The sequence below is a fragment of the Nerophis ophidion genome, linkage group LG08 (assembly GCF_033978795.1).
Source record: "Nerophis ophidion isolate RoL-2023_Sa linkage group LG08, RoL_Noph_v1.0, whole genome shotgun sequence".
Taxonomy (NCBI): Eukaryota; Metazoa; Chordata; class Actinopteri; order Syngnathiformes; family Syngnathidae; genus Nerophis; species Nerophis ophidion.
Genome location: NC_084618.1, coordinates 69277311 through 69294906, shown reverse-complemented (window position 1 = coordinate 69294906; position 17596 = coordinate 69277311). Strand labels below are relative to the sequence as shown.

General features: G+C 43.7%; 1 protein-coding gene across 1 annotated transcript in view; it reads right to left on the bottom strand.

The window, feature by feature from the left end:
- Positions 1-13972, bottom strand: part of LOC133558305 (G protein-activated inward rectifier potassium channel 1-like) — a 33131-nt gene extending 19159 nt beyond the window's left edge. The window contains exon 1 of the mRNA XM_061909571.1: positions 13204-13972. Within this exon, the coding sequence (XP_061765555.1) occupies positions 13204-13872 (669 nt within the window). The 5' untranslated portion in view covers positions 13873-13972. The remainder of the gene's footprint in view (positions 1-13203) is intronic.
- Between the last annotated feature and the right edge of the window lie 3624 nt (positions 13973-17596).

Genomic DNA, 17596 nt, shown 5'->3' with positions numbered 1-17596 from the left:
AAAACCTTGTTACATTGTTTAATGTATCCAACGGGGCATCACAACAAAATTAAGCATAATAGTGTGTTGATTCCACGACTGTATATATCGTTATCGGTTAAAATCGGTATCTGTAATTGAGTTGGACAATATCGGAATATCGGATATCGACAAAAAAAGTAATTATCGGACATCTCTAATTATTTGCACAGCTTATGTTATTCATTTTACGTAGAAAGAGTAATTTTCTATATTATTTATGTTATGTAATTCTGTGCTACTCAATTTATTTTCTGTGCTGTTAATACCCATCTTGACTAACTGGGTTAATAAAAGTGCCACTGACCGTTTAGTGTCATTTACTTTAATTTCAGCCAATCTTGCTCAAAAATGAGTATCTTTACATGTATACTTTCACCAGAAAATATATCAAGATATATACCGATATATATCGACTTTAAGTAAAAATACAAACCCCGTTTCCATATGAGTTAGGAAATTGTGTTAAATGTAAATATTAACGGAATACAATGATTTGCAAATCCTTTTCCACCCATATTCAATTGAATGCACTACAAAGACAAGATATTTGATGTTCAAACTCATAAACTTTTTTTTTTTTTTCAAATAATAATTAACTTAGAATTTCATGGCTGCAAAACGTGCCAAAGTAGTTGGGAAAGCGCATGTTCACCACTGTGTTACATCACCTTTTCTTTTACCAACACTCAATAAACGTTTGGGAACTGAGGAAACTAATTGTTGAAGCTTTGAAAGTGGAATTCTTTCCCATTCTTGTTTTATGTAGAGCTTCAGTCGTTCAACAGTCCGGGATCTCCGTTGTCGTATTTTACGCTTCATTATGCGCCACACATTTTCAATGGGAGACAGGTCTGGACTGCAGGCGGGCCAGGAAAGTACCTGCACTCTTTTTTTACGAAGCCACGCTGTTGTAACACTTGTCTTGCTGAAATAAGCAGGGACGTCCATGATAACGTTGCTTGGATGGAAACATATTTTGTTCCAAAACCTGTATGGACCTTTCAGCATTAATGGTGCCTTCACAGATGTGTAAGTTACCCATGCCTTGGGCACTAATGCACCCCCATACCATCACACATGCTGGCTTTTGAACTTTGCGCCTATAACAATCCCATTGGTTATTTTCCTCTTTGTGTCCCCTGTTTCCAAATATAATTTGAAATGTGGACTCGTCAGACCACAGAACACCTTTCCACATCAGTCCATCTTAGGTGAGCTCGGGCCTAGCCAAGCCGGCGGCGTTTCTGGATATTGTTGATAAATGGGTTTGGCCTTGCATAGTAGAGTTTTAACTTGCACTAACTGATAACAATCCGGATGGTTATTTTCCTCTTTGTTCCAGAGGACATCACGTCCACAGTTTCCAAATATAATTTGAAATGTGGACTCGTCAGACCACAGAACACTTTTCCACTTTGCATCAGTCCATCTTAGATGAGCTCGGGCCCAGCGAAGCCAGCGGCGTTCCTTGGTGTTGTTGATAAATGGCTTTCGCTTTGCATAGTAGAGTTTTAACTTGCACTTACAGATGTAGCGACCAACGGAAGTTACTGACTGGTTGTATGAAGTGTTCCTGAGCCCATGTGGTGATATCCTTTACACACTGATGTCGGTTTTTGGTGCAGTACCGTCTGAGGAATCAAAGGTCCGTAATATCATCGCTTACGTGCGGTGATTTCTCCAGATTCTCTGAACTTTTTGATGATTCTACGGACCGTAGATGGTAAAATCCCTAAATTCCTTGCAATAGCTCGTTGAGAAATGTTGTTCTAAAACTGTTCGACAATTTGCTAACAAAGTGGTGACCCTCGCTCCATCCTTGTGTGTGAATTACTTAGCATTGCATGTAAGCTGCTTTTATACCCAATCATGGCACCCAACTGTTCCTGATTAGCCTGCACACCTGTGGGATGTTCCATATAAGTGTTTGATGAGCATTCCTCAACTTTATCAGTATTTATTGCCACCTTTCCCAACTTCTTTGTCACGTGCTGCTGGCATCAAATTCTAAAGTTAAGTTTGAACATCAAGTATGTTATCTTTGTAGCATATTCAACTGAATATGGGTTGAAAATTATTTGCAAATCATTGTATTCCGTTTATATTTACATCCAACACAATTTCCCAGCTCCTATGGAAACGGGGTTTGTATATTGAGATAGACTTTTTCGTCCATATCGCCCAGCCCTACTTGAGCCTTTATAATATTTGCCATCCAAACTCCAACCAAATCCCTTCTTTTTCGAAGTCCATCCATCCATTTACTACCACTTGTCCCATTCGGGGTCGCGGTGGGTGCTGGAGCATATCTCAGCTGCATTCGGGCGGAAGGCGGGGTATACCCTGGACAAGTCGCCACCTCATCACAGGGCCAACACAGATAGACAAACATTCACACTCACATTTACACACTAGGGACCATTTAGTGTAACCAATCAGCCTATCCCCAGGTGCATGTCTTTGGAGGTGGGAGGAAGCCAGAGTACCCAAAGGGAACCCACACAATCACAGGGAGAACATGCCAGAATCGAACCCAGGAACTGCGTCTTGTGAGGCAGACGCACTAACCCCTGTTCCACCGTGCTGGTCTCTTTGAAGTCAGAATCATTAAAAAATGATGGCTGCAAATTACACTCTACTCCCATTTTGCGTAAGTCAATTTGACTGGAGAGGTACATACTCTCCCAAATTTGCCATTATTCTGAAATATATGCATGCTGACAAAGGAACACAGAGGCCTTAGAAAGACTGGAATTGTCTTGACTTCTTGTGTACCTGCTGTAAGACTGCAGGACACGGCTTAAATCTAACGTGTCCTTGCAGAAAACATCAAAGTCGGCCAAACCTAAAAGTGTCCGTGTTGCAGATGTTCCGTCTTAGCGCAAGAGTGACTAAAAGAGATAGAAAGGCTCACTAAGTACACAAATTGCTGTTTTAATCAATGCGCGTACAGTCCGCCACCTATATTGTCCCCCGGGGGCGTATCCATCTCAGCTGAGGACATTTAGAGCCGGCGTTGAACTTATAGAGATACAGCCCGCTGAGAGCTTTTCTGCTGACGCAGTGAGGACGCTGTGTGATGACCCTGCAGCAGGTGCACTCAGCTCGGCCATGAAGAACGAACATCGCACAAAGTATGTGGGAAAATTGTTCGTCGCCGATATAAACGAGGTCTCCACAAGGCTTGATTGCACGGTGGGAAGCTGCAAAATCCAAGCTACAGTGAATGCAATCCTAAGAAGATGTGTTAACAAACAATAACAAAGGAGGGTCTCCTATTTTGTAAGAGTTTGACAAGTTGACCCCGCGATCCCGAACGGGACAAGCGGTAGTAAACGGATGGATGGATGGACAATTTGACTATTTTATCCTTAGAGAAGTGACCAGCAGTGGATGATGTCACCTATGTGGTATCAGCTTGGCTTGCTTGGACCAGGGACTAGGAGTACTCACCCTAATATTGGACAATATTTTCTTAAAGTCTAAAAAATATTGCGTGTCTTATATTTGGAGTATAGAGAGAAGTACTGTGCATTGAAACAAGCAGATTGCAACTTTTCCTTAAGCGAGTCAGAGCTTTAAATTTTTTCACTCACACACACACACACACACACACACCCACACACACACAGCAGTGACCAACAAGTATCTCAAAGATTGTTAGAAAGTTAGTAAAAAACAGAGAGTTATGATGCTAATTTCAAAATTAAGCAGCTAAGAAATATGATATCCTTTTTTACATGCGGAAGCTAAGGCCCCATTTACACTGCTTAACAAATCCCTTTTTTTTAACCCTCAAATGACACAGATCTGATTTTTTTTTTCCAGTTTAAAAACTTCAAAATAGATGTAGCAACAAACTGTAGTTACTGACAGTGGTTTTCCTGAGCCCTTGTGGTGATATCCTTTAAGCGAGTCAGAGCTTTTCATTTTTTCACTCACACACACACACACACACACACACACACACACACACACACACACACACACACACACACAGCAGTGACCAACAACTATCTCAAAGATTGTTAGAAAGATAGGAAAAGACAGAGAGTTATGATGCTAATTTCAAGATTAAGCAGCTAAGAAATATGACATCCTTTTTTACTTGCGGAAGCTAAGGCCACATTTACACTGCTTAACAAATCCCTTTTTTTAACCCTCAAGTGACACAGATCAGATTTTTTTTTCCAGTTTAAAAACATCAAAATAGATGTAGAAACAAACTGTAGTTACTGACAGTGGTTTTCCTGAGCCGTTGTGGTGATATCCTTTACACACTGATGTCAGTTTTTGATGCAATACAGCCTGAGGGATCCAAGGTTATGGGCATTCAATGTTGGTTTTCGGCCTTGCCGCTTACGCACAGTGATTTCTTCGGATTCTCTTAACCCTTTGTAGATATTACGGACTGTAGATGGTGAGATCCCTAAATTCCTTGCAATAGCTCGTTGAGAAATGTTGTTCTTAAACTGTTGGGACAATTTGCTCACGTATTTATTTACAGAGTGGTGACCCTCGCCCCATCCTTATTTGTGAGTGACTGAGCATTTCATGGAAGCTGTTTTTATACCCAATCATGGCACCCACCTGTTCCCATTCAGCCTGTTCACCTGTGGGATGTTCCAAAGTAGTGTTTGATGAGCTGGTTAAAACTCTACCATGCAAAGCGAAAGCCATTTATCAACAACACTCAGAAACGCAGATGGCCTTCGCTGGGCCCGAGCTCATCTAAGATGGACTGTTGCAAAGTGTTAAAGTGTTTTGAGGTCTGACGAGCCCACATTTCAAATTGTTTTTGGAAACTGTGGACGTAGTTTCCTCCAGAACAAACAGGAAAATAACCATCCGGATTTTTATAGGTGCAAAAATGAAAAGCCAGCATCTGTGATGGTATGGAGGTGAATTAATGCCCAAGGCATGGGTAACTTACACGTCTGTGAAGGCACCATTAATGCTGAAAGGTACATACAGGTTTTGGAGCATCATATGTTGCCATCCAAGCAACATTATCATGGACGCCCCTGCTTATTTCAGCTAGAAAACGGCAAGCCACGTGTTACAACAGAGTGGCTGGTACTAGAGTGGCCTTCCAATATTCCAGACCATATTGGGGCCACATTGGACGGTGTGTGTGTTTACACTGGAGTCTGATAAACATTACATTTTACTTGCAGTGTAAACAGTAAGCTGGAAAAAAATTAAAATATCGAAAAAATCAGATTTGGGACACTTTGGTCTGCAGTGTAAACCTGGTAAATGTGTCTCTGTCCCTAAAAGGGTGGAGGAAGGCCCGCAAACAGGTTTTATCCGGCCCGCGGGATGAGTTTGCTGAGTATTAAAATGGGCCAAAATTTTTGAATGAAAGACACTGCTATTCTAAATGTGTCCACTAGATGTCACAATAGCAATTATTTGTATAATTGTAGTATGTATATGTAAAAAAAAATAAACCACATGATGAAAATTTGCAAACTACATGAATAACATCCTGTAATTTGATTTTAATATATTTTTTATCTTGATTGATTGGAAATTAATACCAATGAGTTGACTGATGAACATTATCACATAATTTAATCAGAAAATATAAATAACGACAAATAAAGATAGAATACTATAAACCGCAACATGAAAGTGTAAAAAAAAAAACATTATGATTTGTACATTTTCAGAATGTGCTTGTTCTGTTTTTAAACAAAGAAAACAATCTGAAGTTGTCTTTATTTTTAAGTTATCGTGCCGTGATTTTATGAGTCCGGCCCACTTGGGAGTAGATTTTTTTCCATGTGGCCCCCGATCATAAATGAGTTTGACACCCCTGAGTTAGAGCCTTGATGCAAAAATACAATATCATTATAACTCTCTATTTAGTATAGACTGATGTTCCTACTTCTGATTGCAATATGCCATAACGGCTATGGTGGCCCTCAGGGGTCACAATTCATGTAATGGAAATCGATGCAGCGCGGGAGTAAGTGCACATAAACCTAACGAGTCTTTTAGAGCAGTGTTTTTCAACCTTTTTCTGAGTCATGGCACATTTTTTTCATTAAAAAATTCTGAGGCACACCACCAGCAGAAAACATTAAAAAATTAAACCCAGTAGCCTATACTGACAATAAAAAGTCGTTTTCGCAACTGTTGGATATGAACATCACTACACATCGCTCGTCTCTCAAGGTACTGTCACGACCTGTCACATCACGCCATGTTTGGTGTTTTCCTGTGTGTAGTGTTTTAGTTCTTCTCCTGCGCTCCAATTTTGGATGGCTTTTCCTCTTTTGTTGGTATTTTCATGTCTTCCTCGAACCCTATTCCCCGCACCTGCTTTGTTTTCGCCATCAATACTATTTAAGTTGTGCGGACGTTATCCTTCTTTGCGGGGACATTGTTGATTGTCATGTCATTTTCGGATGTACTTTGTGGACGCCGTCTTTGCTCCACACGCTTTAAGTCTTTGCTGTTGTCCAGCATTCTGTTTTTTTTTTTTACTTTGCAGCCAGTTAAGTTTTAGTTTCATTTGGCATAGCCACCCCTAAGCTTCAATGCCTTTTCTTGGCGGCACTTAGAGACTCTAGCCTCTTGTTTATTTTTGGTTTAAGTGTTAGATACCTTTTTTAAAAAGTTCAATTTAAAGTACCAATGGTTGTCACACACACACGCTAGGTGTGGTGAAATTATCTTCTGCCTTTGACCCATCACCCTCACCCCCTGGGAGGTGAGGGGAGCAGTGAGCAGCAGCGGAAGCTGCGCCCGGAAATAATTTTGTAGTGATTTAACCCCCAATTCCAACCCTTGATGCAGAGGTAATGGGTCCCACTGTTATAGTCTTTGGTATGGCTCGGCCGGGGTTTGAACTCACGACCTACAAATCTCAGGGCGTAAACTCTAACCACGTTTCCTCCCGCCTATTGTGATCATGACAAACCATGTTCCGGACATCTGCAAAGCAATGCTGCCACCTACTGGTATGGAAGAGTATTACAAGGTTACTCTGCCAAGCTCTAATAGCACAGACACTCAACAACAGCACATTTGCGGATAATAATTACTGGCTTGCCAAAAATATTTTTCATCCATCCATTTATTTTCTACCGCTTGTCCCTTTCAGGGTGGCAGGGGGTGCTGGAGCCTATCTCAGCTGCATTCAGGTGGAAAGTGGTGTACACCATGGACAAGTCACCACCTCATCACAGGGCCAACACAAATAGACAGACAACATTCACACTCACATTCACACACTAGGGCCAATTTAGTGTTGCCAATCAACCTATCCCCAGGTGCATGTCTTTGGAGGTGGGAGGAAGCCGGAGGGAACCCACACAGTCACGGGGAGAACATGCAAACTCCACACAGAAAGATCCCGATCCCGGGATTGAACTTGGGACCTTTGATTTGCTTGTTCTATTTTTAAACAAAGAAAACAATCTGAAGCTGTCTTTATGTTTAAGTTATCGTGCTGTGATTTTACCAGTCCGGCCTACTTGGGAGTAGATTTTTCTCCATGTGGCCCCAGATCTAAAATGAGTTTGACACCCCTGAGTTAGAGCCTTGATGTAAAAATACAATATCATTGTGACTCTTGGGAGTCATTTTTTCTCCATGGCTCCACTTGGCGACCGCGTGGTGAAAGTTGGGAGAGCAACCTAAGGGTTCCTGGTTCGATCCCCAGCTTCTACCAACCTCGTCACGTCTGTTGTGTCCTTGAGCAAGACACTTTACAAATTGCTCCTGATGGGTCGTGGATAGCGCATGTACCTCACAAGACGAAGGTCCTGAGTAATCCTGAGTTCAAACCCAGGCTCGGGATCTTTCTGTGTGGAGTTTGCATGTTCTCCCCTTGACTGCGTGGGTTGTCTCTGGGTACTCCGGCTTCCTCCCACCTCCGAAGACATGCACCTGGGGATAGGTTGATTGGCAACACTAAATTGGCCCTTGTGTGTGAATGTGTGGGTGAATGCTGTCTGTCTGTCTGTCTGTGTTGGCCCTGTGATGAGGTGGCGACTTGTCAAGGGTGTACTACTACAGTTTGTTGCTACATCTGTAAGTGCAAGTTAAAACTCTACTATGCAAAACAAAAGCCATTTATCAACAACACCCAGAATTGCCGCTGGCTTTGCTGGGCCCGAGCACATCTAAGATGGACTGATGCAAAGTGTAAAAGTTTTCTGTGGTCTGACGTGTCCACATTTCAAATTGTTTTTAGAAGCTGTGGACGTCGTGTACTCCAGAACAAAGATGAAAAGAACCATCCGGATTGTTATAGGTGCAAAGTTCAAAAGCCAGCATCTGTGATGGTATGGAGGTGAATTTAAGCCCAAGGCATGGGTAACTTACACATCTGTGAAGACACCATTAATGCTGAAAGGTACATACAGGTTTTGAAGCAACATATGTTGCCATCCACGTTATCATGGACGCCCCTGCTTATTTCAGCAAGACAATGCCAAGCCACGTGTTACAACAGCCTGGCTTCATAGTAAAAGAGTGCGGGTACTAGACTGGCCTGCCTGTAGTCCAGACCATATTGGGGCCCCATTGGACAGTGTGTGTGTTTACACTGGAGTCTGATAAAGATTACATTTTACTTGCAGTGTAAACAGTAAGCTGGAAAAAATTTTTAATCAGATTTGGGCCACTTTGGCTTGCAGTGTAAACCTAGTAAATGTGTCTCTGTTCCTAAAAAGGTGGTGGAAGGCCCGCGGGATGAGTTTGCTAAGTACAAAAATGAGCCAAAATTTTTGCATGAAAGAAACTGCTGTTGTAAATGTGTCCACTAGATGTCGCAAAAGCAATTCTTTGTATAATTGTAGATGATGCTTCATATGTTGCCGAGACACCCAAAGGGACTAGCGGTAGAAAAAGGATGGATGGATGGTGTGAGTGTGAATGTTGTCTGTCTATCTGTGTTGGCCCTGCGACTGGTCCAGGGTGTACCCCGCCTTCCGCCCGAATGCAGCTGAGCTAGATTCCAGTTCCCACCGCGACCCCAAGAGAAACAAGCAGTAGAAAATGTATGGATGGATGGACGGGTCGTGGTTAGCGCCTTGCATGGCAGCTCCCCCCAGCAGTGTGTGAATGTGGAAATAGTGTCAAAGCGCTTTGAGTACCTTGAAGATAGAAAAGCGCTGTACAAGTATAACCCATTTACCATTTACCATGTGGCCCCCGGTCATACTTGCCAAGCTTGAAACCTCCGATTTCGGGAGGTGGGGGTGGGGGGCGTGGTCGCTAGTGGGGCAGAGGCGTGGTTTGGGGGTGTGGTTGGGGCGGGGGGCGTGGTTAAAAGGAGATTATATTTACAGCCAATTCACCAACTCGAGTATTTCATATATATATATATATATATATGAAATACTTAACTTTCAGTGAATTCTAGCTATATATATTTATTTATTTTATTATATATATATAAATAAAATAAATAGTTGAATTTCAGACGGCACCTATCAAATACACAGTAATAAAAACACAGTTGTTCTACTAACTGTACTGTGCTTGCCGGTTGCTAAAAAAACAACAACATTTACCTTTCACTACGTCACTTCCAAATTTCCAGAAGATGGCGCATGTATGTGCTTTGCCCTGCCGTCTCTCGCTGTCAGCTCTGTTCATTTTTGTGTTGTTTGCGTCTATTTTCGTCTCTGTCAGCTCACTGCTTGTGTATGACCGCCAAACACTGTTGGATCTTTGCCCCTTTCCCACTGATATGATCAACTTCGGCGTTGGTTTTTGGACGTCCAAGTCAGCTTTTTCACCTGGCCGGATTCCTGCTTTCCTTTCCCGCTTCGTGGCTCCTCTCCCCCGCCACCTGCGGGCTGTGTGTCGGGCCCCACCTGGATTAGCTGCGCCCTTGGACGTGCTGGCCCCCGCCAGGTTCGGTCTTGTGAATGCAAGCTCTTTGACAAACAAAACGTATATCCTGAAGGATTTCTTCATTTCCCGCGGACTCGACTTCCTCTGTGTGACGGAAACATGGCTGAGAGCCGGTGAGTCCGCCCCTCTTAATGTACTTCTGCCTCCGGAGTGTTCCTACTTTAATTCTCTGCGGTTGTCCGGTCGAAAAGGAGGAGGATTAGCAGTCGTTTTTAAAAATGCTTCTAACTTTGCATTTTTGAGCTGGAGGGGGGGTGGCCTCCAGATCCAGCTGAATTTCGGGAGATTTTCGGCAGAAAATTTCTTCCGGGAGGCTTTCAAGAGAGGTGCTGAATTTCGGGAGTCTCCCGGAAAATCCGAGAGGGTTGGCAAGTATGCCCCCGGTCTAAAATGAGTTTGACAACCCTGAGTTAGAGTAGGCTGACCATACGTCCTCTTTTCCCCGGACATGTCCTCTTTTGCGGCGTTGTCCGGCGTGTTCTGGCGGGTTTTTTTAAATGCGTCAAATGTCCGGCATTTTGAATTAGGGTTGCGTGTATTTGTTGGCTGAGTTCTTAACGTTTACTTTCGGAGCGTGCATATCACAACATACTAGATGTCGTCATGGCGACACACTACCCCCCTTTACAAGGCTACCGCGCATGCTCGTCACTCCTGTTGCATGTTGGGTAGTGTAGTCCTTTTATTCCCTGGCTCATAACATCACACTAGCTGTAAATATTGTAGCGGCTTGCTACGGGGTGTTAGCCAATGGCTTTGGTTGGGTGGCGGGACTTCCGGGGAAGTTAGGGAAGTGACGCTATTGATAGAAAGTATTGGTTCGAGTTTTGCCGGGAAAAGGAAATAGACTTCTTGGGAAACACTAAGGTGAGTGTAAGACTCCAGAGATTTAAGCGTTAAATATAAAATGTATGTATGCCCTGGCACGCCATTATTATCATTTCTGACCCAAGCAAAACACTTTTTACACTTTTATACTGAAATAAATACACCTACAACTTATTAAATAAAAACATAGAAAAAACTACCAGCAGCGGTAAAGTTTAGATCCATGAAGGGAAGAAGAAAGTGAATGAATGTTTATAACTGAATACATTTACATATGTATACAAATTTGTTTTCTTTTTTTATTATTTTTTTAAATGAATTAAGTAACATTTATGACAACCTTTTTCCAAAACACGATATAGAATGTGAGATACAACAGGATAATGAGTACGTTTATCATTTGTTTTCAAAACGCTTACAAAAAAGTGGGACCCCAAAAATTTACGGTGGGACCCCATTTTTATGACTTGATGGGGTCCGTGGGACCCAATTTTAGAAATCCCTAGCGTCAACACAGCCGTCAACAGAGGAGAAAAAATGCTTTACTTAAATAAATACACACAGATAGACAGACAACATTCACACTCACATTCACACACTAGGGCCAATTTAGAGTTGCCAATCAACCTATCCCCAGGTGCATGTCTTTGGAAGTGGGAGGAAGCCGGAGTACCCGGAGGGAACCCACGCATTCACGGGGAGAACATGCAAACTCCACACAGAAAGATCCCGAGCCTGGGATTGAACCCAGGACTGCAGGACCTTCGTATTGTGAGTGTGAATGTTGTATGTCTATCTGTGTTGGCCCTGCGATGAGGTAGCGACTTGTCCAGGGTGTACCCCGCCTTCCGCCCAATTGTAGCTGAGATAGGCGCCAGCGCCCCCCGCGACCCAAAAGGGAATAAACGGTAGAAAATGGATGGATGGATATTATTTATAAAGCAAGTTCGAGTATCATTGGCAAATTTTCACCTACTCCCGGCCTTGGCGTGCTGCCCGCCTTGGCACGCAAATATGTTTGATTGATTGATACTTTTATTAGTAGATTGCACAGTTCAGTACATATTCTGTACAATTGACCACTAAATGGTAACACCCGAATAAGTTTTTCAACTTGTTTAAGTCGGGGTCCACGTTAATCAATTCATGTGTCCTCTTTTTGGGATTTCAGAATATGGTCAGCCTATGTTAGAGTCGTTATGCAAAAATACAATATCTTTATGACTATCTATTTTTATTTTCTACTTCTGCTTGCAATATGCCATAACGGCTATGGTGGCCCTCAGGGGTCACAATTCATCCGAGGAAAGTAATGGAATTCGACACAGAGCGGGACAAAGTGCACATAAACCTCTAACGCAGGGGTGCCCATTACGTCGATCGCGAGCTACCAGTCAATCGCGGGGGGTGTGTCAGTCGATCTCCAGCCAGGCTTTTAAAAAAAATAGACCTAAAAATTAGTGATCATCAATCTTCACCAAGACGTCACTTAAATGACATTCACGGTACCGGAGGGTCTTGTGAGATGACGCTGGCTGCTGCAAGATCATTATTATGAAAATATGACCGAGAGGAAGGCGAGAAACCCTTTTTATTTCAACAGACTCTCGCGCCGTACCTTCCGTCAAAACTCTAAAGGCCGACTGCACATTTCCTATCTTCACAATAAAAGCCCTGCTTCATGCTGCCTGCGCTAACTAAATACAGAGTCTCGGAAAACTGGCGTGCACAAACGATCCCTCAGAAAGCTGGCGTGCACATCACTTGTGCACGCCAGCTTTCCGAGACTCTTATTTTGTTAGCGCAGGCAGCATGAAGCAGGGCTTTTATTGTGAAGATAGGAAATGTGCAGTCGGCCTTTAGAGTTTTGACGGAAGGGACGGCGCGAAAGTCTGTTGAAATAAAAAGTGTTTCTCGCCTTCCTCTCTGTCATTTTTTCATAATAATGAACTGGCAGCAGCCAGCGTCATCTCACAAGACCCTCGGGTGCCGTGAATGTCAATCAAGCAAGCTACGGAATTTGCCGTCAATGTTTTTCTTGTAAAGTGTATGGAAGCTGGATGAATTAGATGCCAAAAACCAACCACTTTCATGTGGTATTGTACAGAAAGGACAACTTTTTTTCTCCTCCATTTGAAAATGTGGGCGTTATCATCATTACTGTCTGATTCCAATCAATGCAAGTCATCAGAATCAGGTAATACACCAACTTATATTCTTGTCTTTGTGAAAGAAAGACATCTATATGTGTTACACATGTTTGTATTATCATTAAACACATTTAACTTGTTTACAAAAATGTTTATTTCATAAATAAATAAATATAAATGATATATATAAATGAGGTAGATCCCCTCGAGTTGGTCAATTGAAAAGTAGCTCGCCTGCAGAAAAAGTGTGGGCACCCCTGCTCTAACGAGTCTTTTAGAGTAGAGTAGGAGTAGAGTTGAACTTCGGCTGCAAGTTCCAACTCACCTTAATGACTTTGCACCGGATCTGCGCCGACACCATGTGGCTGTTCCTCAGGTTGCCCACCCGGAACATGAGGCACAGCTTGCCGTCCCGCTGCGAGACGACGGCGTCCTGGCTGAACATGAGCGTCTCGGCGCGCTTCTTGGGCTGCGACATCTTGATGAACATGCAGCCGATGAGGAAGGCGTCCACGATGGAGCCCAGCAGCGACTGGAAGAGGAAGAGGAGGATGCCCTCGGGACACTTCTCCGTGATGTAGCGGTAGCCGTACCCGATGGTGGCCTCCGTCTCGATGAAGAAGAGGAAAGCAGAGGGAAAGTTGTAGACGTTGGCCACGCAGGGCGTGTAGGACGCGTCGTGGCCGCCGCGGCTCAGGTCGCCGCGGATGTAAGCGATGAGCCACCACATGGAGGCCATCACCAGCCACGCCACCGTGTAGGTGAGGATGAAAATCAGAAGGTTCCAGCGCCACTTTAGGTCCACCAGCGTGGTGAAGAGGTCGGAGATGTAGCGGCTGGTCTCGCCGCCCAGGTTGCCGTGTTGCACGTTGCAGCGGCCGTTTTTCTCCACGAAGCGCTGCCGCTTCCTTTTGGCCGGCGCGCAGAAAGTCGCGCCCCGGTCGGTGTTCACCACCTGGTAGTCCTCGCCGAATTTCCTCCGTAAGGCTGACATGGTGCACGATAATACCGTTGTTGTTGGGTTTTTTTTTTTTTTTTGTTTTGTTCAACTTTACAGTCAATACTTGAAGACAGCAGTCCGCTTCTTCAAGCAAGTTCCGTGCACCCCCACCCGCCCGGCCGCCCCCCTGCGAGGAGAAAGCCTGCACATCCCGCCCGACCCTCGCATCTTCTGAGGGTGCAGATGCGCGTCTCTCCCGCGTCAAGAAGCCCTTTTTATGGATTCTGCGCATTACGCGCACGCGCACACGGTCTTTTTTACGCAAGAAAAAAAACAACTTTGTGGCTCATCTATGTCAGGGGTTCTCAACCTTTTTTCAGTGATGTACCCCTTGTGAACATTTTTTTAATTCAAGTACCCCCTAATCAGAGCATAGCATTTTTGGTTGAATAAAAGAGATAAAGAAGTAAAATACAGCACTATGTCATCAGTTTCTGATTTATTAAATTGTACAACAGTGCAAATTATTGCTCATTTGCAGTGTTGTTTCTTGAAGTATTTGGAAAAAAAGATATAAAAATAACTAAAAACTTGTTTAAAAATAAACAAGCGATTCAATTATACATAAAGATTTCTACACATAGAAGTAATCATCAACTTAAAGTGCCCTCTTTGGGGATTGTAATAGAGATCCATCTGGATTCATAAAGTTAATTCTAAACATTTCTTCACAAAACAATAAATCTTTAACATCAATATTTATGGAACATGTCCACAAAAAATCTAGTTGTCAACACTGAATATAGCATTGTTGCATTTCTTTCCACAGTTTATGAACTCACATTCATATTTTGTTGAAGTATTATTCAATAAATATATTTTTCAAGGATTTTTGAAATGTTGCTATTTTTAGAATATTTTTGAAAAATCTCAAGTACCCCTTGGCATACCTTCAAGTACCCCCAGGGGTACACGTACCCCCATTTGAGAACCACTGGTCTATGTGGATCCAGATCAATAAATCAATCAATGTTTATTTATATAGCCCCAAATCACAAATGTCTCAAAGGACTGCACAAATCATTACGACTACAACATCCTCGGAAGAACCCACAAAAGGGCAAGGAAAACTCACACCCAGTGGGCAGGGAGAATTCACATCCAGTGGGACGCCAGTGACAATGCTGACTATGACAAACCTTGGAGAGGACCTCAGATGTGGGCAACCCCCCCCCCTCTAGGGGACCGAAAGCAATGGATGTTGAGCGGGTCTAACATGATACTGTGAAAGATCAATCCATAGTGGCTCCAAGACAGCAGCGAGAGTCCCGTCCACAGGAAACCATCTCAAGCGGATCAGCAGCGTAGAGATGTCCCCAACCGATACAGGCGAGCGGTCCATCCTGGGTCCCGACGATCAATGTGATAATATCTGGTTCAGGTCATATAGTTAAAGTAACTGTAAAAAAAGGGGGGGGTTTCAAAAAGTGTATATTTCTTCCCATTACCTTTATATATAATATGTTTAACCCATCCATCCACCCATTTTCAACACAGATAGACAGACAACATTCACACACATTTACACACTAAGGCCAATTTAGTGTTGCCAATCAACCTAGCCGCATGTGCATGTGTTTAATTTTATTGTATTTTTTTTTCATTTATCAAATTGTCTTTTATCCATCCATTATCTACCCATTATCTCTTTTGGGGTCGTGGGGGGGGGGGGGGTTGCTGGGGCCTATCTCAGCTGCATTCGGACGGTAGGCGGGGTACACCCTGGACAAGTCGCCACCTCATCGCAGGGCCAACACAGATAGACAGACAACATTCACACTCACATTCAAACACTAGGGCCAATTAAGTGTTGCCAATCAACCTGTCCCCAATGTGCATGTCCATCCATCCATTTTCTACCGCTTATTCCCTTTGGGGTTGCGGGGGGCGCTGGTGCCTACTTTAGCTACAATCAGGCGGAAGGCGGGGTACACCCTGGACAAGTCGCCACCTCATCGCAGGGCCAACACAGATAGACAGACAATATTCACACACATTTACACACTAAGGCCAATTTAGTGTTGCCAATCAACCTAGCCGCATGTGCATGTGTTTAATTTTATTGTATTTTTTTTTCATTTATCAAATTGTCTTTTATCCATCCATTATTTACCCATGATCTCTTTTGGGGTCGTGGGGGGGGGTGGGGGGGGGGGTCGCTGGGGCCTATCTCAGCTGCATTCGGACGGTAGGCGGGGTACATCCTGGACGAGTCGCCACCTCATCACAGGGCCAACACAGATAGACAGACAACATTCACACTCACATTCACACACTAGGGACCATTTAGTGTTGCCAATCAACCTATCCCCAGGTGCATGTCCATCCATCCATTTTCTACCGCTTATTCCCTTTGGGGTCGAGGGGGGTGCCTATCTCAGCTACAATCAGGCAGAAGGCGGTGTACACCCTGGACAAGTCGCCACCTCATCGCAGGGCCAACACAGATAGACAGACAACATTCACACTCACATTCACACACTAGGGCCAATTTAGTGTTGCCAATCAACCTATCCCCATGTGCATGTGTTTTGTTTTTTTTGTATTTTTTATTTATTTATTAAATTGTCTTTTGTCCATCCATTATCTACCCATTATCTCTTTTGGGGTTCTGGGGGGGAGGGGGGGGGGTGCGCGGGTTGCTTGGGCCTATCTCAGCTGCATTCGGGTGGTAGGCGGGGTACACCCTGGATAAGTTGCCATCTCATCACAGGGCCAACACAGATAGACAGACAACATTCACACTCACATTCACACACTAGGGCCAATTTAGTGTTGCCAATCAACCTATCCCCATGTGCATGTGTTTTATTATTATTATTTTTTTTTTTCATTTATTAAATTGTCTTTTGTCCATCCATTATCTACCCATTATCTCTTTTGGGGTCGCGGGGGGGCTGCTGGGGCCTATCTCAGCTGTATTCGGGCGGTAGGCGGGGTACACCCTGGACAAGTCGCCACCTCATCGCAGGGCCAACACAGATAGACAGACAACATTCACACTCACATTCACACACTAGGGCCAATTTAGTGTTGCCAATCAACCTGTCCCCAATGTGCATGTCCATCCATCCATTTTCTACCGCTTATTCCCTTTGGGGTTGCGGGGGACGCTGGTGCCTACCTTTGCTACAATCAGGCGGAAGTCGGTGTACACCCTGGACAAGTCGCCACCTCATCACAGGGCCAACACAGATAGACAGACAACATTCACACTCACATTCAAACACTAGGGCCAATTTAGTGTTGCCAATCAACCCGTCCCCAATGTGCATGTCCATCCATCCATTTTCTACCGCTTATTCCCTTTGGTGTCGAGGGGGGTGCTGGTGCCTATCTCAGCTACAATCAGGCAGAAGGCGGCGTACACCCTGGACAAGTCGCCACCTCATCGCAGGGCCAACACAGATAGACAGACAACACTCACACTCACATTCACACACTAGGGCCAATTTAGTGTTGGCAATCAACCGATCACCAGGTGCATGTGTTTAATTTTATTTTATTTTAATACATTAATTAAATGTTATTTTCTTTTTTGTGACAATACTATTCCATTGAGCACAACATTGTTTACTGGAGATATGTATGCATATTATGTACTACATGTATGACCCTGAAAGGGACAAGTTTCCACCCAAGCAGGCCAGGCCCATGACCAGGTTTTATCTGGACCGGAGAATGAGTGTGCTAAGTATAAAAATGAACCGGAAATTTT